Source organism: Euphorbia lathyris, chromosome 4 (genome assembly GCF_963576675.1).
Source record: "Euphorbia lathyris chromosome 4, ddEupLath1.1, whole genome shotgun sequence".
Classification (NCBI taxonomy): Eukaryota; Viridiplantae; Streptophyta; class Magnoliopsida; order Malpighiales; family Euphorbiaceae; genus Euphorbia; species Euphorbia lathyris.
The window spans coordinates 54,042,559-54,067,125 of record NC_088913.1 but is presented as its reverse complement, the minus strand read 5'-3'; the positions used below and the strand labels follow the sequence as shown (position 1 = coordinate 54,067,125).

Genomic DNA, 24,567 nt, shown 5'->3' with positions numbered 1-24,567 from the left:
TAGGATAATGACTTAAACGTGTATTGTAAATTGTAAATGCTTTCTCTTATGTATAATATGTAAAGTTTATATGAGATTGAAGTTTATATGATTGAGACTTGAAAGCATGTCTATAACTAATGATGCGTGAGATATCATGTGATCCTAGTGAGGGGGTTACACGCACGCTGCCCGTCCCAAGGGCGAAACAGGTGGTTCATCCGTTCGGCCCGTAGGACAGGCAACATGCGCTACCCGTTCAGGCAAAAACCAATGAAAAAAAAATAAATTACAGATTTCGGTCATTTTTTTAGTTTGTAGGATCGTAATATTACATCGTGTTCGAAATCGTCCACTTCCGAAATGCTCGGGTCCATTTTCATAAAATTTCAATTTTTTGCTCGGGAGAGAAAGGGAGAGAGAGAAGATTTTGAGTTTTTGGATACAAATAATGAAAAGGGTGTAAATGTCCAATAGAAGGCGGTATTAAATAATTTAGTAACGGTAAATGGTGTTGCAAATTTTAGAATGGTAAAAGTAATTAATGATATACTATCAAAATTAACGTGGTTTTCTTATTGTTCTCAGAACATTGAGCGAGTTTTGTTTGGGATATGAGAGACTTTGGATACAGTCTGTCAAAGAAAGGAAAAAGAAATTTCTGTTAACTGCTCTTGAAGTTGAATTGGCACTGCTCCCATTCTTCTCTCTTACCTAAAAGCTTCAATTTTCTTCTTGTTACCCAAAATTCCCTATTCGGATTTCTCTTTTCTTATAGAATACAATAAGAAAAAAAAAAAAAAATCAGAATCAGAAGAAGAAAGATGGTGGTGGCCTTGATGAGTACGGATTCTCTGATTGATAGAGCTGCAAAGATGAGAGCATCTCTTCAGAATAGCCAAACGATTACTGATAATGTGGTCACTATTCTTGGCTCCTTTGACAGCCGCCTTTCCGCTCTCGAGACCGCTATGCGTCCTACCCAGGTACCCTTCTTCCCCTCCCCTTTGCAGCAACTCTAGCGATACTTTCGGAATCTGGTTTCTGATACTTGAACTAGAAATATGTAGGACTAGATCCAGTAGTTGTGGCATAGTTCTATTTTGTTTGGTCTCCAGGAAAGTTGAGTAAAATTGAAGAAATCTTACTTTACCCAACCCACGATGCATTGATTTTTAAACAGACAATCAGATCATGTCATTTGATTAGTAGATTTTATGAACCATTTGGATCATTTATCTTACTGGTTTTTCTTTTAATCTTTCTTTGTAGATAAGAACGAATGCTATAAGAAAAGCTCATGAGAATATTGATAAAACTTTGAAGTCTGCTGAGGTTATACTGGCGCAGTTTGATGTCTCTCGGCAGGTTTGTTTTATTTAGCATTTGAATCTTGCATGCTTCTGTAGTTTCAAATAATTTATTATTATACTTTCTCTTTCATTTTTATTGTTTTTATAGAAAAGGATTTTACTCAAACGTCAATTAAGCTTTGATTCTTTAGTGACCTTTTTCAGTGCAACTTAATTTGGTCATTGTTCCTTGAGACCAAGGTGGACTAGGGCTCATTCTTCTACTGTAATGAGCATTCCCTTGTTGCTATCTTCATTTTTCTGTATATTGATAAATGTATTAGGCTTTGAACCAAGTTGATAGGTGCAGGTTCGAGTATTACATTTATGAAAAAGACTAGGGGCATAATTATATCCAGATGAAATTCCAATAATGTCTTTCTATAGGTGTCATAAACGAGTACTAAATTTACTATAAAAGTCAGATGATTAAAAATATTTGGTCAGACATAATTTTATATTGCATCATTTTATTTCTCTGTTTTTCTCTAGTTAGAGAAATTTCATCTTAAGTTCTTAACCAGCAAGAAATCTATACCTTGAGTATTATTGTGGAAGTAGCGTGAACTTGATCACTTCCTGCTTTACTTGTTGAAGAAATATAATTGGTTTTACCAGAGGTTTTCGCCTTTGATTTTCGATGTTGGACCAGCTAAAATATAAAGATTGGAACATGTATAAATTTCATACTTTCCCATTCTTAACTTTGACTTTTCTGAAAATCTTCTTGGCAGTGACTTTTTCTTGATCAACATGGTCATTATTTTGTTACTTTGCAACCTCCAGGATCTTGTTGTGCTCTTCTTCATTTATCTAGACTAGAACTAGACTAAAATATGTGGGTTTGGCTGCTAATTTAAGTTGTAACTTTAATGTTATGGATTCTTTTATTGGACGCTAGATGGAAATATTTTCTGAAATTGCTTTTCCTAGATTTCTCACCCTTGTCATCTTCATATAAAACGTTCATCATGCCAAGAGCTATAGTTCCCGTTTCAATGCACAGCCTTATTCTATTGGAACACTCTGTTTTTGACAAGGAATATTTAGTATATTTTTCTATGTTGGAGTTTATGAAGTTTTCTTATTTTGTTCCTATGAAACAGTTCACGTTAGGGTTCCTTTTGTTGTTAGAATGCACATTTCCTTTGTTGACTGTTATAATCACTGTAGGCAGAGGCTAAAATCCTCAGGGGTCCGCATGAGGACTTGGAAAGTTACCTTGCCGCCATTGATCAACTAAGAAGCAACATTAGTTTTTTCAGCAGCAGTAAAGGCTTTAAGAGCAGTGAGGCAGTGCTTAATAATGCTAATAATTTACTTGCTAAAGCTATTTCAAAGCTGGAAGAGGAATTCAGGCAGCTTTTGGCGTCTTACAGGTATCTATTGTGCTTAATGATGCTTTTAGTGTCACATGTCAGATACTTCGAAGAGTTATATTTCTTCTGCCACTTTAATCAATTGGAGCATGTATTTGTAGTCTGACGCTTAATAGTTAATAATTCTATTTTTACCTCATGTTGTCACTGTCGGATATTAATATGAATTGGGCCTTAACTATTAGCTTAAGCTTTTATTCAATTGGTTCCATGACATGGTACCAGTGCCTCTTAGACCAAGTGATCAGAGTGTTCTAATCCTGGGCCTGTGCTGAACACGCTTCAAGCCCAGTGCACATTTGCGTGCGGGGGCGTGTCAGATATTAATATGAATTGGGCCTTAACTACCAACTTAAGCTTTTAGTTCAATTGGTTCCTTGACAGTCACCAAGAAAAACAAACTTCATTAGCGAAAAGGAAGCAGGCTTTGGTTGGCCATGTAGCCTGAGCTTCCTCTTGGGGCTAATGAAATTGTGTAATCATTATGATTCTTTTTAGGTAAGATGTTTTGGATATACAATGTGCATATATGTTCCACCTTTTACCTATATTGATCATATAATTCACAACATTTACTTATTTATGACATTTAGGTAGTAAAACAATGATCAAGATGAAGTTAAATTTTGATTTAGGCATTCATATATTCGTCTCTATTACACATTTATGCTCATTCATTTATGTATGACGCGATGCATCATTGATGGTAGTATCTCCATTGTTTCGTGATAAGATCTGGAAGATTCTCTGATGTTTTATGGGCATGATATTTGGTTTTCCGTTATCTGTTCATAGAATTCATTAAGCCTTCTAATCCTATTAATGATTTATTCAGTTTTTTATTTATAAAATTTTAGCAAGCCTGTGGAGCCTGATCGCCTCTTTGAATGCCTCCCTGAATCAATGCAACCATCCCCAGGATCACCTGGAAACCAGCATAACGCCAAGCATCATTCTGAGCAGCAAAATGATAATTCTGAAGCTGGGAGTTTCAAACATCTTACCCTCATACCTCCAAGGATCCTACCCTTGCTGCACGACTTAGCCCAACAAATGGTTCAAGCTGGACACCAGCAGCAGTTACTTAAAATTTATGGGTAAAGGGCTTCATCTATTTGGTCTTTGGCTTAAAATTCTACGTTTTGCTTATATGCATTAAAGATGTACAAGTTTACTATCTCATCCTCCCCCTTATTTATTGTTGAAAAGAAGCAGCAGCTTTTCGTTGCTGTACTGGAAATTTTGATGTTTGCTATCACAATTTCTTCCTGCATCAACATATGGAGTTGCTGATAACCATGTTATGTTTGGAAAAACAGTAATTTGGAGATAGGAAAGGGAAGAAAAGGATGGGAAAAAAAAATTCCCTTCTTCAAGTCTTGGGAAAAGATGATAGCAAAGGAAAAGATACGAGAAGGGAAACACCTCTTATCCAGAGAGTAGATCAGGGGAACAAATGGGTTAAAGTTGGAAATGATTTTCTATGCTTTATTCAATTAATGAAAGTATAATCTGATCTGGAAATTGCATTTCAATATTCTCTTTTCTCCATCCTTTCTCCCCAAAGTTGATAGAAAATTTTGTGGGGGCACAGAGATGAAGTGTATAATTTTAAGACCATTTAGCATGCCTCTCAAAAGGTTGATAATTCCCCATCCCTTGCCTTTTCATTCCCCAGTCTTTCCACTTTCTGGAATACACTGTTATGCTGTAACATTGAAGATATAACACTTTTCAAGAAAAATCTAGGTTTGGCTTGTAATTTATTGATACCTAAACAATGCATATTCCTATATTTTGCAGATGCATTAACTTCTATATTTCTTGTAATTTATATTAGATGTATTTCTGGTGTTATTGATCTAGTTTTTTTGTTTGCAACTGGAAAAACCAATCTGTCCAACTTAATTGTCTGTCTTTTGCACACCAAGTCTTGGAGGATTTTACTTTTGTGCTCCTGCATTGCCCTACAAGTAAAAGTTGACCAATGTCTTGAATCTGTAATTAATCTAAGAACCAACACAGAAAAATACCCAACTTAAATTTTTTAATGTCTGGATTTGGTTCTGTTTAACTCAGTGTCCTTTTGTTTTCAGAGATTGCAACTTAAACTGAATTGAACTATGTCCTCCCCTAATTTCTGCTTGTTTGGGGTGTCTCATGAATCCTTGTGCCTAAAAATAAATTTTTTATTCATTTATTTTTATTTTTATTATGCATTAGATAAACCGTGATTACTTGGTGAAATTTCCTCTCACCATCTCTCCCTTTGTCTACCAAACATCAGTGCTTGAAAATGTGCAAATTGCATATGGTCATGTCTTCATTATTTTTTGTTCAGGGATACCCGGTCTCCAGTTTTGGAAGAGAGTCTTCACAAGTTAGGAGTTGAAAAACTGAGCAAAGAAGATGTACAAAAGATGCAATGGGAGGTTTTAGAGGCGAAGATTGGGAATTGGATTCATTTTATGCGCATAGCTGTAGGTTCTTAACAAATGTGAACAGTTGGTTATATATTGTGTTTCCTGCATTCTAATTGTTTTTGTGCAGGTGAAAGTCCTTTTTGCTGGAGAAAGGAGAGTTTGTGATCAAATATTTGATGGGTTTGATTCTCTACGCGATCAGTGTTTTGCTGGATGTGCTACCAGTAGTGTCTCAATGCTGCTTAGTTTTGGGGATGCAATTGCAAAGAGCAAGAGATCACCAGAAAAGTTATTTGTACTCTTAGACATGTATGAGATAATGCGGGAACTTCACTCTGAGGTATGGTTAATGATTCAAATTTGAAAGGGCAAAGTTGTGCGACTCAGTTGGCAAAATAAGAGGGGAAATTTCTAAGTCGAACCTGATGAACTTTTTTAAATTTGACTTTGTTTGAGATGGTTGAATGATCTTTCTTTGTTGAAATGAAGAATGTTTATGAAGTATGTGAGGGGTTAGATCTTGTTAAAGCTTATACAGTTTCCAAGTTGATTTTGTAAGAAATGGTTTTGATATGTGACCTGCATTTGGTGCCAATCACTTCTGCATTTAAACTCGCACTTTTTAGCATTTTCATCTAGGGTTATGATTAGTTCTTGTATTGGAGAAAAATTTCTTTGTCATCTTGAGGTTGCTTTGTTTGTATTATTTCAGGTTCATAATTTGGATTAAATTCATGAGTCTAAAGCAAAAACACCACATGATGCATCTTATCCTTTCAACACAAACTTTGAAATGTTTCCTGTTCAAACAGATATCTTTATGGGACACAAGTTTCATCATACCTGTACTGGTACCCTAGTTTTAGGGTCATTTTGATTTTCTGTGTCCGAGATTGAATAGGGGCTAGGTGAATCGGATGCCCAAACTTATTTTGTCTGACATCAATTTATTTCATATATGCTAATAGACTTCAAATAATGTTGTGAATGCAAACTAAGATCCATAAGACGTGTGAGTTTCTGCAATGCTTTGCATAAGATGCTCTCTAAAATACATTCTAAGTGAAAGTTACCTGTAAGGTGATAAGTGTGTTGGGTATAGGGCTGTCTCAGAAATTAACTGCAAGACAATTATTAACCAAAAATCTGTATTCATTTTGTAGACTGAGGTGGTTTTCAGAGGTAAAGCTTGCACTGACATTAGGGAATCAACATTTGGTTTGACAAAACGGCTTGCACAAACAGCTCAAGAAACATTTGGTGATTTTGAAGAAGCAGTTGAAAAAGATGCCACAAAAACAGCTGTTACGGATGGAACTGTCCATCCTTTGACTAGCTATGTGATTAACTACGTAAAATTTCTCTTCGAGTAAGTTCAGCTTAGGATGCTTTCACTCTGCTAGTTGTCCATTAATACATCTGATGTCTCTCTCTCCTGCAGCTATGTGGGGAACTTAAAAAGCCTTTTTTTGGAATGACTGCAAAGATAAAAGATTGTATCTATTGTATTTAGCTTCAGCTAGATGATCCATTTCTCCAAGCCCCTTGTTCATCAACAATAATCACCCACAGAATACAGATTTAAGACTAATCCACCAGTTCACATATAAATAAAAAAAACCTATTCTAAATATGTTGTATATAAAGGTAATGCAAAGAAAAAAAGTCAACGAGCTTAGTACTTCTGATGGTATCAGAGGGACATGTTTAGTTTGTTCACTATCTGGCCTCAGCACGTACTATGGGTGCCAAAAACTATAATTAAATAAGATTAGAATGTTCGCTTTTTTTTTTTTTTTTCAAATGCTGGCACCTGCTGAAGGTAAAGTACTCGTTTTGGAAGGTTCCCAAATATTGGAATTTTAGTTCTGTTATGGTTCTCTACAATCAAGTTGAGCTGATGGAAAAATTGTTATTGATATTTTTATTGATTTAAAGTTGTGAGAAATATTCATCAATATGTAGATAATAGAGACAAAGATAAAAAGAGTAATCGCATTTTCTTTCCACTACTCTTCCCAAGGCATGCAACGGAAGTACTGCAAATAATTGATGATAGATAAATTTTTGAAGCATGGATTTAGCCTGAATTTGTTTTTTTCTGTTGCAATTTTGTTAGGTTAAATTTCAAGCAGTAGGAAGCTACTGCCTGATTATTACTTGTTTTTGTTATTATATTGACTATTTAACCTATCTTTCACCCATCTTATGGATTTGAATCTAGCAAAAAATATTTTTGCAACTTTTCTCAAATTGCCATATTTGGTTGATTAAACATTAGATGTATGTGGATTTCTGTGTTAATATATTCACGTATTGACCTGAAATGACTTCTGCAGTTACCAATCAACCTTGAAACAACTCTTCCAAGAATTTGAAAGTGGTGCTGAAAGTTCGCAGTTAGCTTCTGTAACCATGCGAATAATGCAGGCTCTTCAGAACAATCTTGATGGGAAATCTAAGCAGTATAAAGATCAAGCTTTGACTCACTTATTTCTTATGAACAATATTCACTACATGGTCCGATCTGTGCGCAGGTATGCCATATTTTTCATGTCAGGATCCTTCGAATTTTTACCTTTTTTTTTTTTTTTCTGTATGGATGCATTGTATTATGGCCTCATTGTTTGTTTGCAGATCTGAAGCCAAGGACTTGTTAGGGGATGACTGGGTTCAGAGACACAGAAGGATTGTTCAGCAGCACGCAAATCAATACAAAAGAAATGCTTGGTCAAAGGTTTCTATATATCACCTAAGTGCTCAATTGGCTTAAAGTACTAGATAACAAACATAATTTTAATTTGTATCTTTTCATGATGTCTTTTTTTTTTTTTTTGGGTATTATATTCTGTCAATTGAGGTGATTATACATGCAATGGAGGTGTTTATATCTAAGGGATATATGAAAAGCACACTACGTTCTTAAATCTGATTGATTAGACATGCTAAATACTTTAAAATACTTTAAAAAATGAATGTAACATGAGTACAAATTTGTAGATAGCATGATAATGCATGCCAAGCATATGAGAGATAGCATATCTATGATATTAACTAGTGAACCGAGATTCATTACAAAAGAAATTCTGTCGGATACATTTAACAGCTTCATTCTCTGTTTTACAATCTATACTTGTAGTTTTATTCACCCGATTTTCTTTTCATATTTATCTATTTATTTTTTACTTTAAAATAGTTAATTCCTTCTAAGTAGTTTATTCACCCAATGCATGTCAAGTATGAATTGAGCATGTCTATGATATTAAATTAGCATGGATGATTAGAAAAATCTAACTAAAATTCATTAGAAGGAAAAATAGTTGGATATCTTCTAAATCCCTTTTACATTTTATTTTTTTGTTCTTTCACTTTAATTTCATATATTTACTCGTTTTGCATGTCTTTGGAGTAGAGTATATGTTAACCTATTAGGGAGATGTGAGTTTAAATGCTGAAAGTTCTCTTCTTGTCATTGCACCTTTCCTAATAAATTTCAATGATTAGAGATACAGATTTGTAATTGTAATATTCTTATCAAATGTTCTGCTTTCAGATTCTTCAATGCCTTTCTGCGCAAGGCTTAACCTCATCTGGGGGTGGTAGCTCAGTCCCTGGTGAGGGTGGAAGTGGAAGTGGAGCTTCTAGAGGATTGGTGAAAGACAGGTCAACGATTTGGTTTCTTCTTTAGATTTTTTCTTGTTCTTTGTTAATATATATATTATTGAATATCTCTTTAATGGCGATGGATAATTCATGTATGTTGTTAGGTTTAAGATATTTAATATGCAATTTGAGGAGCTCCACCAAAAGCAATCACAGTGGACTGTTCCTGACACAGAGTTACGGGAGTCTCTTAGGCTTGCAGTTGCTGAAGTGTTGTTACCTGCATACAGATCTTTCGTAAAACGTTTTGGGTATGTTTTTTCATGGTCTGTAGCTTACATAGATATGGATCCTAAAAAGTATGTAGTAATTGATGTGGTTGAATGACAGGCCTCTAGTTGAGAGTGGGAAGAACCCCCAGAAATACATAAAGTACACAGCTGAAGACCTGGAGAGGATGTTGGGTGAATTTTTTGAAGGCAAAACCTTGAATGAACCAAGACGGTAGACGATGGATCTTTCTGAAAGAATAGGGTAAGTTGAAGTTTTTTGCATGCTTCTTTCTTTGACCTATGATGCCTTTTGTAACTAAAGGTTGTGAATACAATTAGAACAAGTAAGAAATGTGTTAGTAAATGATGTATCATTTGTCCACAAATTATTTCTTTGACAAGGTTAATAAGGTAACTTCCCCCTAGATGAAGGATTCCTGTGTTGTCTTTTTTAGGATTCCACTCCATCTACACTCACTCAGTATTTATAATAAAAGAGCTTTTATTCATTTCCATATCAAACCTTCGTTGCATTTATTAAAGGCATAAAGGCTTTTTTTTTTTTTTTTTTTGCCCCTGTTTATTATTTGTTAATGTTTGCCCCTCTGTATTTCCATATATGATATTTAACTCATTTTGGATGAAAAGTTAACCGATTTAATTTGTGTCATATGAGACAATTTTTTGACATGTACATATATCAATTGTTTTAGTTATATTTTAATGTGGATAAATAAGGAAAAAAAAATCCTTATTATCAATATATTATGTCTATATGAAAATTTTATTTTATAACAATTGCGGTTAAATGTTCCGTATGAGAGTATGAGGGGGCAAATGTTATTTATTAGTAACAAAGTGAAACAAATGGTCCAAAATGAAAATCTAATTAATTTCTCAATTTTATCACTCCATCGTTTTCTTTTGTACTTCTCCATCTTCTCTCACCACTATAGCTGCTGTATCTATATGTCACAATAATTTTTTTAATAGAATTCAGAGAATTTTTTTTTTTTTTCAATGAAATAAAGGAAAAAAAAGAAGAATTGAAGAACTGAAATTTCGTTATTGTGCTGAATCCATAAAGAAAAAGAGCGAAAAATTGGGCCATTCTTTAAACTGCCTGGTCTATCTTTGTAATTTATTTTTTCATTTTTAATATCATGGCTTGTACACTGATTACAATTGGATTTCATTATATGATAATAAAAAATAAAAAATAATGGTGATAAATTCTCCAGTTCAATATCAATTAGAAGTGAGCAAAGAGGAACAACGACAAGCTTCATGAGTAAATCCCCCATACCTTAGTTTCAATATCAATTAGATTGAAAAATCTAATTCCAAAGATAAGAACAAACTGAAATTTCATAAATGAAGCTCCATTTGAATAACTGAGAAAAGTTTGTAACTTTCCTACGAACTCAGATACATTAAAGAAAAAAAAGTTTTCAATCTTAATAGTAGATAAATCAGATTTTATAAATGAAAATGGAAATTTTGTTTCCAAAATTAAATGTAGATAATAATTTTAACTAATAATTTTGTTTCCAAAATCATGTCTTAGTCTGAAAAGCGGGGTGGCAACCGATACCATATTTCTCTCATTAAGGGATTTCAAGATGCTATTTTGTCCAGTAGTTTATCTGAAGTCCAGCTAGTTGGGTATCCGTTAACGTGGGAGAAAAGCAGAGGCTCGCTCTCATGCATCAAAGGAAAATTGGATCAATCGCTGGCTACTGCATCATGGATGTATTTATTCCCCCCGGCTTAGATAATTAATGAAGTTGCTTCCTACAGTGACCATTCAACATTATTTCTTTCTCTGGATGCGATAACACCAATTCATCATTGTCAGTTCCGTTTCAAGAATTCCTGAACTGGGGAATCGGACTGCGCTGCTACTGTTAAAATGACATGGGAGGAGAGGTTGGGAGCTGACTTGCTGCAGCGGCAGGCAAGCTGCAGGGACACGTTGGTTGTCTGGGGACGTTAGGTGTGTGATATTTTTAGGCAGCAACTAGTTGATTGTCGGATAGAGGTACAACGACTCAAAGCTAGTAGGGATCCGAGTTCACAAGCATTATTTGCAGAGGCCCGAGGCAAGTTAGATGCCATTCTTTTGCAGCAGGAAGTGTATTGGAAGCAACACAACAAGAAGATGTGGCTTCAGGCGGGGGACCTCAATTCTAAATATTTTCATTCTGCAACAAATAGTAGGAGGAAGAAGAATGCACTAGTAGAAAAATGCTCATTTGCATCGCTGCATTTGCATCGGCCGTTTTTAACACGCGATGCAAATAACACATTTGCATCGGCCCTTTAATAGGGACCGATGCAATTGTATCTAGGTACAACATTTGCATCGGCCCCTTAGAAGGGGCCGACGCAAATACATTTGTCATTTGCATCGGCCCCTTCTTAAGGGCCGATGCAAAAGCCCATTTATCCTTTTGCATCGGCCTCTTAAAAGAGGCCGATGCAAATACATAAGTTATTTGCATCGGTCCTTTCTTAGGGGCCGATGCAAAAAATTATCCATGTATTTGCATCGGAGGATACACTTATCATTTGCATCAGTTTATTAGGAGCCGATGCAAATGTAAAGTTACTTTTTCCACTTAAAAGAATTTGGGGGTACTGATCAGTCGTCTTCTTCTGCTCCAAGCAAGAATCGCTGACCCATTTACGATCATCCATTGAAGCACCTTCCTTCAATCTCTTGAAGCAGCTTTCCTTCAACTTTCATCTCTCACATTTAAACAAGCAGAGAGGAAAACATGTCACTTTACTGAAGTCTAACTTAAGTCCCTTTCCTTCACTTCGTTTGTGCTCCTGGAAATTTGTATTTCGTTTTTTCTTCAAAATCAGAAGCTCGCCTTAATGCTACAGAAAACCTAGCCTGGCCTGAACGACGCTTTCTCAAAACTGGTCGTACTGCAATAGAGAAGGCGTGTTCCTCATCCTCGAAGCCGGATTTCCACCATTCTCTAGTCGCTTTCTCATTCTCCGGTGGCGTGTTCCTCACCATTCTCGATTTCCACCTTGCTCCTTATGATATTTTTGGTAAATTTCCCTTCCATATATAGGTATTGTTTATCCACTTGTGTTCTACTTTTAAATTATGTTGCATAGGTATTTTGATTTGAATAATTTCACAAGTTTGGGTTGAAATACCAGCACATTTTGATATGGGTCTTGTTTTAATTTGTTTTAATTTGGGTATTTTTGAAGTTCATATAGTTTGTTTTGATTTGGGTCTTGTTTTGATTTGGATATTTTGGAAGAGATGTCATGAATTTGTGATTTGGGTCTTGTTTTGTTAACTCCTGTTTGAATTTATCTTCTTTAAATACGCAATATGTGATTGTGGAGCTGGGTTAGTTTAAGGGTTCTATACATGTGTTAGTTGGTATGCTGGTTTTGTTATGATATGAGATTGTTATGTAGATCAGGCATGTGCTCCAAATTGAAGAGAATTCAGCTTTTGAAACAAGGTTTTCTAGGAGAAAATGGGATAGAAAAATGAGATACCTTGATTCTTTGCTTAATTAAGTATTTCTGTTTGATTAGACTTGATTGGAACTAGAGGTGACTCTCAATTCGAGTTATCGTGTTACGTTATCTAATAATATGAAACAAATATAAGAAAAATGATAATTGTGTCAACTGTCTTCGAAAATCTTATTATCGTATCAAAAATTATGCCCTCAATTGGATCTTGATTTGAGTTGCTACTAATTGATACCTAGTCTACATGATTTCTGTTGTTTCCTAATTTGATGATACAATCTTGTTGTTGCATCCTAAGTGATGAAATCTATAAAAAGGTAATACTGATATTCATTTATCATATTTTAGATAATTATCTAGACAAGTCCTTGTGGTGGGACCCCTCCCCGGACCCTCGCTCAGCGGGGACGCGTAGTGCGACCGGGCCGCCCTTTTTTTTTATCTAGACAAGTCCTTGGCTTCCTGCAAACTAGGGGCCGGTTCTTCGTCGTGATTCATTGACTAAGGGCCTCAATTCATATTGGTGGTCAGACTTCAATATTACTAGTATTGATAATTCTCATTGGCTTGTTATTGCCCTTATTTGTAACGTCTGTTATATAATAGTCCTAGGTGCATATCTATTCTAGTCTGTATAGTGTTCCTAAATTAACTTTCGGTTTGTAAGCTAGGCATAACTTTGACCTTAATAATAGTTTTGTTATGCTTAATTCTTTCATGTTACTATAGAAGATGTAGGGGGTGTCTGAAACATGGGTTATACTGCTAATAATTGGTCTCTGAATTGCTGCTAAGACTTCTCACTCAGCAATTTATTAAGCTGAGGATTCCAAGTTATTGCACCTTGTGTCCTTGTCATATAGTTATAAAACCGGTGGTTATGAGTTTTATCATTTTATGACTTTTTGGTTATTTTCCTGATCACTGAGTTGGCCTCATATGTCTCTAGTTTGTTGCTTCACTAATAATAAGAATGGTTTGTGTGGAAATGCAGGAGGAACTAAATATGCCAGCTGCTTTATCTGTAATGGACATGGACATTTGAGCAAGGAATGTCCAAAAAATACTCGTGGGATATACCCAAAGGTATGTAAAAGAGAAACAAATGTCTCTCTGTTAGTATACTTTTGAAATGTGGTGCAACATGCTTAGCTTCTGTGTGTGTGTATATCTCATCCCTTTGAATCTTTTAACTAAATTTAACATGCTACTTGCTATGCCAGTTAAATGTTAATTTCTAATTAACCACTGCCCCCTTTCCTGCACACCACTATATGCATTAACAGATGTGGAGTTAATGATGCTACTCCCTTCTTTCATGTGCTTCAAAGCATGCATAGTCAAGTAGAAGTGAGAAAATATATTGGTTCTGAACACTCTTTCAAGTCTAGCTACAATGATGTCTTCAATGTTAGAAAGATGTTGTTCAGCTGCATTATTAACCAAAATATCAATCTTTCCAAATTATTGAACAACATGGTCTATAACTTTCTTGCAATTCTCGTCAAATCCGAGATCAGATGGGATGGTAATTGGCTCTTTTGCAGTTGTTGATTTGGCACTTTGTATCATGTGTAGTGTATCGTCCTTGTCTTTGTCTTCTACTCCTTTTACATAAGTGAAGGCCACAGTAGCACCTTCTAGTGCAAAATGGACATACAGCTCTTCCTATGCCTGAGTCACCTCCTGTCACTAAAGCTACCTTCCCATGGAGCTTGTGAGAGGGTTTATAGTCAGGGTTTGTGGGTTGGGGAAGTGGGTGCATTACACGTTCTTTGGCAAGTCAATTTATTGTGGTAATATGTTAAATGTTTATTTTAGAATTTTGGTGGAAGAATTGTCTACTCAGATTTGGATTCTCCTAAATCTTAATTATTCAATGCCAAATCAAGTCAGTGGTTGAGATAAATATGACGTCTTAACTGGAGTTTCAGCTTGAGAGGAATCCTAATGTTATTGGTTCTTTCATGCTAATTAACCACTGCCCCCTTTCCTGCACACCAGCGACCGATGCAATTGCATTTGCGTCGATGGCTTTTGCATCGTGCTGCGGCCGATGCAAATGGCCCTTTTTCTACTAGTGATGCTATTCTTCGATTGAAAGATGACATAGATTCTTGGGTTGACTGGTCTTCAAGTTTGCCTTCTTTAATCTCGAGCTACTTCAATGACATTTTTTCCACATCCGGCTGTGAACCTGACTATATTATCAATAACATTAATAATGATTTACTGCAGCCTTATACTGCTGAAGAGGTAAAAAATACAGTCTTCTCTATGCACTCAGACAAGAGTTCGGGCCCTACGGTGTTTAACCCGTGCTTCTATCAACATTACTGGGATCTCGTGGGACCTAATGTGGTTACGTCCTGTTTACACTGTCTCAATTCTGGTATGTTTCCTAATGATATTCATGGCACTAATCTTGTCCTTATCCCAAAAAGGCGAAGCCTGAGCACTTCTTTGACCTCCGATTGATAGCCCTGTGAAATGTTATCTATAAGATCCTATCTAAAACCAATGCGAATCGGTTGAAGCAAGTCTTACACATTATTCTTTCCCCAACTCATAGTGCTTTTATCCCGGGTTGACTGTTCACTGACAATGTTATGATTGTATTTGAGGTAAATAATTTTCTGAACCGTAAATCTCAAGGTCGTATTGGTTATGGTTTTTCCCCATTTAGATATGTCTAAGGCATACAACATGGTGGAGTGTGATTTTTTGAGGGCGATGATGCAAAAGCTCGATATGGAAGATGGATTGGATTAATTATGCAGTGTGTTACCAAAGCATCCTATCATGTGGTCAGTGTGGGTCACTCTATTGGACTTATTTGTCCTAGCTGAGGAATAAGACATGGCGATCCGATCTCTCCATATATTTTTTTTGATTTGTGCAGAAGGCCTGTCTGCATCGCTAACTAATCTAGAAGATCAAAGTCTGATTCATGGTTGTCGAATTGCCTGTTCAGCTCCATCTATCTCTCATCTTTTGTTTGCATATGACAATAACTTGTTCTTTAAGGCAACAATGGAGGAGAGCAATGCGATAAGACACTGTCTAATACAATATGATAAGGCTTCAGGCCAACATGTAAATTACTCTAAATCATCCATCTCTTTCAGTAGGAACTGTAGTCAGGAAACTTGCAATGGATTGAGTTCTCTGTTTAATATTTCGATGCAGGCTATCCCGGGAAAGTATCTGAGTCTTCCTTTTTTGGTGGGTAGAAATAAATCTAAGGTGTTCCGCTACATTGGGGATCAAATTCGTGCGCGATTGAACATATGGAAGGCTAAATTCCTCTCTTGAGTAGGTAATGAGGTCCTAATTAAATCTATGATTCAAGAAATTCCTTCATATGCCATGAGTCTATTTTTGCTCCCTAATCTACTATGTTTGGACTTGGAGAAAATGATGAACTCATTCTTGTGGGGGTGGATAGGCCCGAGTGGTACATGAATTCATTGGAAATCCTGGGATAAGTTGTGTGTTCCAAAGGTGGCGGGAGTTATGGGTTTTCGTCATATGCATCAGTTTAACCTGGCCCTATTAGCTAAGAAGGGATGGCCTTTACTCTCTAATCCTGAGTCTTTGACAACACGAGTCTACAAGCCCCACTATTATCCTTCCACTTCCTTTTTGGAGGCCGAATTAAATCATAACCCGAGCTTCATCTGGCGTAATGTCCTGGATGCTAAACCACTAGTGGTCTTTAGGGCTTGTTGTGTAATAGGGAGTGGGGCTTATATTAGTATTTGGGAGGATCCATGGCTGCCGAATGTGAATCTCTTTGGTGAAAGTGATAGACTTTAAGGCTTTGGTTGTGTTTATATAAAGGAATTATGGGGCCTGGGAAGCCATAGTGGGACGTGGATCTTATTAGAGGCCTCTTTATAGATAGATATGTCAATTTAATTACTAAAGTGCAGCTCAGTGTTCGTGAGGTTGGGGACTCGTAGGGTTGGTGTTGGGCCTCGAATGACAGATTTTCGATGAAGAGCATATATCGTCAATTGGGAGAGGAGGCTGCTATTGTCACGGGTCCAATAACTAACACTGATTGGAAGGTGTTGTGGAAATTGCAGGTACCGCCGAAAGTGCAAAATTTCATATAGACAACACTTGCGATTTGTCTGCCTACTCGTGCAACGTTGATACAATGCTTTGTTTCGATCGATGCTCAGTGTCCTCAGTGTCCAGCCTAGGAGGAGTCGACTTTTCACGTGTTGATTGCATGTCGGACTATCCGCCAAGTTTGAAACTTCTCACTAGTCGGAGATATCAGATTGTGGTGCTCTTTTGTCGCTGATTGCTGGGTGTATTTGAAAAGTCGGCATCCCTAACATGAGCTAGAATTGGCACCGATGGTTTGCTGGGAAATCTGGCTCGATAGAAATGATGAGGTGTGGAATTAGTGTAGTGCTTCGACCGGAATAACATACAACAAGGCAACAACTCTCCTATCTCGATGGAAGGCAGCACGAGTTATGCCTTAGATTGGGAATCAATATGTTCGGCCAAGTACTAGGTGATAGGGGTAAAAAACTCTATCTTTGGGTACAGTTTTTAGGGTCGTTTTACTTCAAATTCAATAAGCAAGCATTTCTTGCACTTTTATCTAATTATTGAGTTATTTAGTTTTCGCACCTGCTTTAGCGAGTTTTTTTTTTATAGTTTTTAGGTTTTTATTTTGGACAAAATAACGTCAAAATAGCACATACTTGAACTTTACCTTATTTATTTTGGCTAATTGATCAATTAAAAGTCATACCAAAAGGAGTTTTTACTCAAATCCGAAGACTGGTGGATCAATTTGGCCATTGGACTGATGATTTTTAGAGTTTAATAATGATTGTGTGCAGGTCAGACATGGGTAAAAACGGTGAAAAGTCACGATTCGAGAACCCTCGGAGCAATTTCGGCGATCTGGGCTAACCAGCCCGCTGAGTTGGTCATCGCCGATCTGGCAGTCAGAAATCAGCTAAAAAGCCGATTTTCGGCCCCACGAAATAGATTTTGACATCCAGACTTCCTATTCAAGTTCGAAGACACTGTAAATTAGGTTTTGAGGTCAGTCTGTATCTATAAATAATACCCATTCGCTTATGTAAATTTTATCTTTTGCTTGTGTAATTTCACCTTCCTATACCTTGAGAATCCTCTTTCCTTTTGTCTGCCATTGAAGAACTCCATATTTATCTTCATGATCATTACCATAAGATATCATTCCATTTTTAGACATATATTTCATGGTTCTATAATTGATCAGTGCTAAACGATTATGGCAAAAATGAAAAGTAGTACATTCAATTGCATGCACAAGAAAATAAGCAGGATTTTCAACTTTATTGATAGACAATTTGAACATTCCATCACAAACATAACATTTCCCAACAAACGCTCCAACCTTAGACAAAATTACTTTATCAGCTTCTATTACAGCCTTTAACCCATTCTTACATAACATAAAACCAGAAACTAAATTCTTCCTAATTTGAGGAACAACATTGGTGAGAATAACTTTCTTTCCAGAAGTAAACTGAATTTCAACAGTCCTGGTTCTTTGAACCTTGGAAGAATGATGATCACCCAAAAGAACTTCATGGTCTAGAGAAGAATTAATGTAAGTCTTGAAGAGTTCTTTGTTGTTGCAAACATGAGTAGTTGTATAGAATTATACCACCAATAATCACTTATGGTAAGAGATGCCATATGCAATTCTTGGATCATATCAATCTGCAACTCAGAAACCATGACAATAATTTCATTATTGTCAACATGTTCAACAACATTTGTCCTTACTCTCATTCTTATTCTAGTTTTTGTTATCATTCTTCTTGGGGTTCTTACAAAATCTTTTGATGTGTCCTTTGTCACCACAATTATGGCAAACAATCTTAGACAAATTCTTCTTAAACCTTTTGTTATTGTTGGGGTTATTATGATAATTTCCTTTTCTCTTTTTGCCCCCTTCTGATTATTACTGACATAGTTAAATTTGGAACTAGAAGCAACGTCATGTTTTTTTTATCACGAATTTGAGTTTCTTCTTCAATTCGTAAATGCTTATAAATTTGTTCCAAATTAAAATCCTCAGAAGTGTGTAACAGTTTCTTCCTATAGTTATTCCAACTTGGAGGTAGTTTGACTATGATTTCTCCCACAAGTAATTTCTCTGAAATGTCTATAGTAAGATCCTTAAATTTAGAGGCCAAAATACGAAATTCATGGACTTGATCAAGTACAGATGCAGAATCATTCATATTAAATTCAAAAAAAATTCATAATGATAAACTTATCTGCCCCTTGCTTTTCTGAATTATACTTTGTCTTCAGAGAGATCCATATATCCTTTGCCTTTTGGACAGGAATGTACAAATCATAAAGATGATTAGAGAGATGGTTTAGAAAATATCCCCTGTATAGAGCCTCATCATCTTCTCGCTTCTTATGTTCAACCACGAGTGTATCAGTATCTTTGTCACTCGATTTCGAAATAGACTGCATATAATGTAATTTTTTTCAGAGTCAATAGAAAAAACTTCCTAGTCTCCTTCCAATGAGTGAAATTTGTCCCATCAAACCGATAAGTTTACCAGCATCACCGACATTCTTCAGTGTATTCTCTATAATATTTCCTTAAGATTTTTAGAAATCTGGGATGACAAACAGAAAATATAGGGACGTGATTAATCACTGTCCTTAAGGAAATATTAGCCTCCACTATCAATTGTTATTGGGTTTTTGACTAAGTTTCCTCTAAGATTTTCCTAACATGAAATTAATGATAACAATTCCATTAATTTCCGTATGAATGTATTTGAATAATTAAAACATAGTATTTAAAGAAATATGAAAGATTAATGATATTTATAACCAAAAAGTTGGTTGCCAAACCAATTAAAAAACTGTTTAATCTTATCCAAAAATTAGCAGTTACTGAAACTAACAAATGGTCCCAAACAATATAAACTACATAATTTTCATTCTTATTCTTTTCATGTGGAATTCCCACAACATCAATGTTAAAGACTAATATCCAACAAAACATACATCTTAAACCAAATCAATAATTTTAAATATTGAAATAGTACCACAACTTCATCAAAATAAGCCGATAATAGGGGTCAGGCTTCCATGGGATGACATCATACATCATGCTCCGGCCCCCTCGTGCCCTAGGCTATAGCTCCACTATTGTCCATATACCGTGTCAGAATAGATGTTATACTCACGGACTCGGTTCTTAGAGTGTGACTTTGAGATAAATGACTTAAGCAAGGAGTAGACTTAAAAAATGATGATAGAGGTAAGAATAGAGAGATAGTAACTAAGATATATTAGTAACCTATATTTCCAATGTATGTAGATACGTTTTAATACCGTTAAACGTAATAATATAGATTTGCAGCAAAGTGGTTATTGGTTAGATATGTTTGAGTTACTAAACTAGGTTTAAGTTAGATCCTTAGGATTGGATATTAATTTCCATTATTCTTGATTGGATTTGGTTCCATGAAGGGGCATGGAAAGAAGTTGTTAATTTGCAATGGCAACAAAATAAAAAAGAGGTTGATTTGAAATAAAGGTCTCAAAGCCAACTTTAGAGAGATGGAAGGATTGGAATGTTTAAGAGATCTAGACTAGACTAGAACAGAGAGAAAGATAAAATGTTAAATTTTTACATAGATTTCATGCAATATCTTTTAAAATAAAAAACACTCAATCATGAATGATCAAAAGCATATTATTATTCTCCTCTTCGAGAAGCGAGCAAAGTAGAAAAGAAAGCAATAAAAACAGTTCCCAATTCTCCTTCAAACAGACAGCCAGTCCTCCATTCTTTTTCTCTTTTTCTCTTTACCTTTTCCCTTTCTCTTTTTCTCTTCTTCTTTCATTTCTTTTTGAGCTTATTTCTTGTCTTTCACTAACCTATATTCCATCAAAACAAGACAAAGTGTTTATTCCATTATTCACCATTCTCAAAGCTTATTTATTTATTGCTTTCCATAAATTACTAATAAAAAAGTTAAAGTATACATATTTTATACTTCCCACCTTATAGATACTCACTCACTTTTTATTTCTATTTTTAAAACAAAAACTTATCTACTTAACTGTTTTTTAAGTAGGGAAATGCTTTTTTTTTCTTTTTAAAGAAAAAAAACATATGATTTTACATTGTTAGTTAAGAAAAAGAAAATTATTTGAGTTTGTTGATATGGCTGTAAAATTATTTGAGTTTGTTAATATGAAATATATAGTTTCCAGCCGTATTGATAGAGACCAACTTTTGAAATTTGTTTTATGACAAGATAGAGAAAGTGAGAATTGGGAAAGATAATAGCATCACATGGGAGCCACTTTCACATGTAAAGACTCAATATATTTTGCCTCACTAACAAGAAAAGCACAAACCCCATACTACATAAGCTTCTTCCTTTGACAACTTCACTTATTGTCTTGCTAGTTATTCCATGTAACCAAATTCATTCATTCATTCCTTGCACAGTAAAAATGAGAAGTGGAATTTGCAGTGTGAGTCAGTCTCTTACTGTTGAGGCTCTAAGCGTAGTAAAACAGGCAGTTAGCTTAGCTAGAAGGCGAGGGCATGGTCAAGTAACTCCTCTTCATGTTGCAAGTGCTATGCTTTCTTCTTCTAATTCTAATGGCCTTCTTAGAAGGGCTTGTCTTCAATCCCATTCCCACCCTCTTCAATGCAAAGCTTTAGAGCTTTGCTTCAATGTTGCTCTAAATCGCCTTCCTGCTTCCACTTCTAATGCTCTTTTAGGCCCTCATTCCTCCCATCCTTCCTTGTCCAATGCCTTGGTTGCTGCCTTTAAGCGAGCCCAAGCTCACCAACGCCGAGGTTCCATTGAGAACCAACAACAACCCATTTTAGCTTTGAAGATTGAGATTGAACAGTTCATTATCTCCATTCTAGATGATCCTAGTGTTAGTCGAGTTATGAGAGAAGCTGGTTTTTCTAGTACTCAAGTCAAGAACAACGTGGAACAGGTTGTTTCTTTGGAAGTTTGTTCTCCAGCAACTAAAGAAATCACAAAGCCTCCTCCAGTTACCATGTCTCATTCTTTACCTTTTACCCAAAACAAGCCATTTGATTATCAAGTTAGCAATGAAGATGCTATGTGTGTGTTGAACACATTAGTGGATAAAAAGAGAAACATGGTTATTACAGGAGAGTGTTCAGCTACTACTGAAAGTATTGTTAGAGAAGTAAGGGAGAAGATTGAGAGAGGTGTTGGTCCCGGGGAGTTAAGATTGGTTCGATTCATAAGCTTTCCTCTCAACTCTTTGAGAGATCAATCAAAAGAGGAGGTTGAGCAGAAGCTTGTGGAGCTTAGGTGCATTGTGAAAAGCTATTTGAGTAGTGGAGTTGTTTTATACTTAGGTGACCTCAAATGGGTTTCTGATTTTTGGTCAAATTATGGAGAGCAAAGGAGGAGTTACTACTGCTCTGGGGAGCACATAATCATGGAGATCAAGAGACTAATTCGCAGCATAGGCGAAACTGGAAGGTTATGGCTAATGGGAAGTGCAACATTCCAAACATACATGAAATGCAAGGCAGGCCACCCTTCTTTAGAGTCTATTTGGGAACTTTATTCTCTCACAATTCCAGTTGGTAGCCTTGGCCTAAGTCTCAATCTTGATAGGTATACTTTTCAGCTAGCTTTTTCAAGGTGTGATCTTAATTATCATTTCTCTCATGCATATTAATACTTATTTTACTTTTTACTCTTATCAGTTCGCAGTCCAGAAACAAGGCATCTACTTATAAACATAATTGGCCATTGCTGGAATCAGGAGTTGATAATCCAATAAGTAGTTGCTGCAGAGATTTTTCGGGCAATTTCGATAGAGATACCGAAAGCATAGGGGGCAATACTCAAACCAAGGAGTTCACTTCTGGTTCGAGTTTGCCTTGGTGGCTCCAGGAGTACAAGGATATGACCAGAAGAGCAACCATTGATGAAAAGGTACATACTTCATTCATTCCTCAGCTTAAACTTTTGGTAAGCTCCTTAACTTCATTATTTTGTATTGGCAGGAACATTGTACTCTAAGCAGTCCTATTTTCAAGAGATGGAACTCTTTTGGGAGTTCAGTTCAGAAAGAGACAAATTATCATCAGAAAACAATAAAATTTGCTTCTTCTCCTCCTTCCCCTATTTCAATATCTTCCCATGAGTGCAACGCCAGCTTGAATCAATTAAGCTGGCCACACATTTTCGAGCCGGAGAAGAAGGTTTGGATATCTAACAATGAAGTCTGTGAAAGCAATATCATGAATCTTTCCAAACCAGACCTTTTATCGAATCCAAACTCCAGCCCTAATTCAGTTTCTTCGAGCGAGGCAATGGATGATCCACAAGGCCTGCAAAACTTCAAGGAGTTCAATGATCAAAACTTGAAGATCCTATGTAGTAGCTTGGAGAAAAAAGTTCCATGGCAAAAGGATATTATTCCTGAAATTGCAACAACTATTCTTGAGTGCAGGTCTAGACTGAGCAAGAAGGCGATCAACAACGGAGACGAAAGAGAAGAATCATGGATGTTTTTCTTAGGCCTTGATGCTCAAGGAAAGCAAAAGATTGCACGAGAGTTAGCTAGAGTGGTTTTCGGGTCACACACGAATTTGATTTCAATTAGTGCAAGCAATTTCTCATCATGTACAAGGGCTGATTCTAGCGGAGAATCGAAGAAGAAGAAGAGAGGACGAGAAGAATTCGGTTGCAGCCATTATGAAAGACTTGGTATGGCATTGAATGAGAATCCACATAGAGTTTTCTTGATTGAAGATGTGGAACAGTTTGATTTATCGTCTCAGAAGGCAATGAAGGAGGCAATTCAGAGCGGAAGAGTATCAGTTTCCGGTGGCGAAAACGTTCCTCTAAGAGATGCCATTGTTATTTTCAGCTGTGAAAGTTTGAGTGCGGTTTCAAGAGCTTGTTCGCCTCGAAGAAGGCTGAAGAATAGTGAAATTGATGAAAGCAAAGAGGAAGAAGATAAAGTTGTTTCACTTGACTTGAACATTGCCATTGAAGTTGAAGTTGAAGTTGAAGATGGAGATTATGAATATTCAAATTTTTGTGAAGACGGAATCCTGCAATATGTGGATAAGCAAATTATTTTCAAGCTTGAATGATTGTAATAGGGGTATATATAGGTCTATTTCTTTAGATATTTAGTGTGGGATAATTTTTCATTTTTGTTTATTTTGTTTTTTCTTTTTTAAAAAATGGGAGGGAAGGAAAGAAAGAAAGAAATTAAACTAACATGGGAGGAGGTGAAAATATGTTTCAGATTTTTGTTTTAATGTAATAGAGAAAATTTAGTAGCAAAAGTTGGTATATATTTATTATAGATATATAATAGTAGTTTTTTTTTTTTTTTTTAAGAAAAGATATATAATAGTTGAAACAAATTATTATTATTATTTAATTATTTGAAATTCACGGTTGAATGTTATGGAAGTGACTTTAAACTAATTGACATTCTCTATAAAGGAAAAAATATATTATAGTTTGAAAGTATATATAAATATATATTTTTTATAAAAGAAAGGCACTGTTTGGTAGAGAGCGTTTTGGGATAAAAAGAGCGGTTTGACCATTGGAACCGCTGATTGGAGTGTTTGGTGGAGAGAGGTTTAAGAGAGAGTTTTGAGATGAAAATGCTAATTTAGAAAAAGTTCATTTTAAGAGTTTTTTCAATTAGCATTTTGTAATATTAAAATTAATGGACTTCTTTAACCCTAATAGATAGACTACTTCTCGAGCCAAATAAACGTTTCATTCGATCCTCTCATCTTCTCCTGCGCTTTTCTTCAATTTTTTTTTTTGCTTCTTGCGACCTTAGGAAAAAATCTAAGAATCTGTTTGTTGCAGAAGAATTTTTTTTTTTGAAGAAGCTCTTCATCAAGGAGGTTAGTTGATTAATTTTTGTTTGCTTGCATAAGATTTTCTTCTTATTGATCATATGGTGTAATGATAGAAATTTTAAATTTCAATACATA

The 24,567-nt window shown here is 35.7% G+C and overlaps 2 protein-coding genes and 1 pseudogene across 2 annotated transcripts; 2 read left to right on the top strand and 1 right to left on the bottom strand.

Annotated features, from left to right (window-relative positions):
• Window positions 1–566: 566 nt before the first annotated feature.
• On the top strand, window positions 567–9,457 carry LOC136226235 (exocyst complex component EXO70A1-like). The gene is made up of 12 exons (XM_066014596.1): window positions 567–965; window positions 1,252–1,347; window positions 2,505–2,710; window positions 3,568–3,807; window positions 5,052–5,190; window positions 5,261–5,473; window positions 6,297–6,502; window positions 7,473–7,670; window positions 7,771–7,870; window positions 8,687–8,796; window positions 8,901–9,047; window positions 9,127–9,457. Exons 1-12 carry the CDS (start codon window positions 804–806, stop codon window positions 9,242–9,244), a joined length of 1,935 nt encoding a protein of 644 aa, XP_065870668.1. The 5' UTR covers window positions 567–803; the 3' UTR covers window positions 9,245–9,457.
• Window positions 9,458–13,751: 4,294 nt separating this feature from the next.
• Window positions 13,752–14,286, bottom strand: LOC136227182 (glucose and ribitol dehydrogenase-like; annotated as a pseudogene).
• A 6,691-nt stretch (window positions 14,287–20,977) lies between these two features.
• LOC136226728 (protein SMAX1-LIKE 3-like) lies at window positions 20,978–23,881 on the top strand. Its single transcript, XM_066015369.1, has 3 exons — window positions 20,978–22,204; window positions 22,297–22,528; window positions 22,600–23,881. The coding sequence occupies exons 1-3, from the start codon at window positions 21,045–21,047 to the stop codon at window positions 23,695–23,697; spliced, it is 2,490 nt and encodes an 829-aa protein (XP_065871441.1). The 5' UTR covers window positions 20,978–21,044; the 3' UTR covers window positions 23,698–23,881.
• Window positions 23,882–24,567: the final 686 nt, after the last annotated feature.

What these genes read in the sequence shown, in the direction of transcription:
- LOC136226235 (XM_066014596.1), top strand. Translation starts at nt 804, where the DNA reads ATGGTGGTGGCCTTGATGAGTACGGATTCTCTGATTGATAGAGCTGCA. An exon ending in AGTTTGATGTCTCTCGGCAG is followed by an intron (nt 1,348 to 2,504) that starts GTTTGTTTTATT and finishes TAATCACTGTAG; the next exon opens with GCAGAGGCTAAAATCCTCAG. An exon ending in TACGTAAAATTTCTCTTCGA is followed by an intron (nt 6,503 to 7,472) that starts GTAAGTTCAGCT and finishes TGACTTCTGCAG; the next exon opens with TTACCAATCAACCTTGAAAC.
- LOC136226728 (XM_066015369.1), top strand. Translation starts at nt 21,045, where the DNA reads ATGAGAAGTGGAATTTGCAGTGTGAGTCAGTCTCTTACTGTTGAGGCT. An exon ending in CTAAGTCTCAATCTTGATAG is followed by an intron (nt 22,205 to 22,296) that starts GTATACTTTTCA and finishes TACTCTTATCAG; the next exon opens with TTCGCAGTCCAGAAACAAGG. An exon ending in GAGCAACCATTGATGAAAAG is followed by an intron (nt 22,529 to 22,599) that starts GTACATACTTCA and finishes TTGTATTGGCAG; the next exon opens with GAACATTGTACTCTAAGCAG.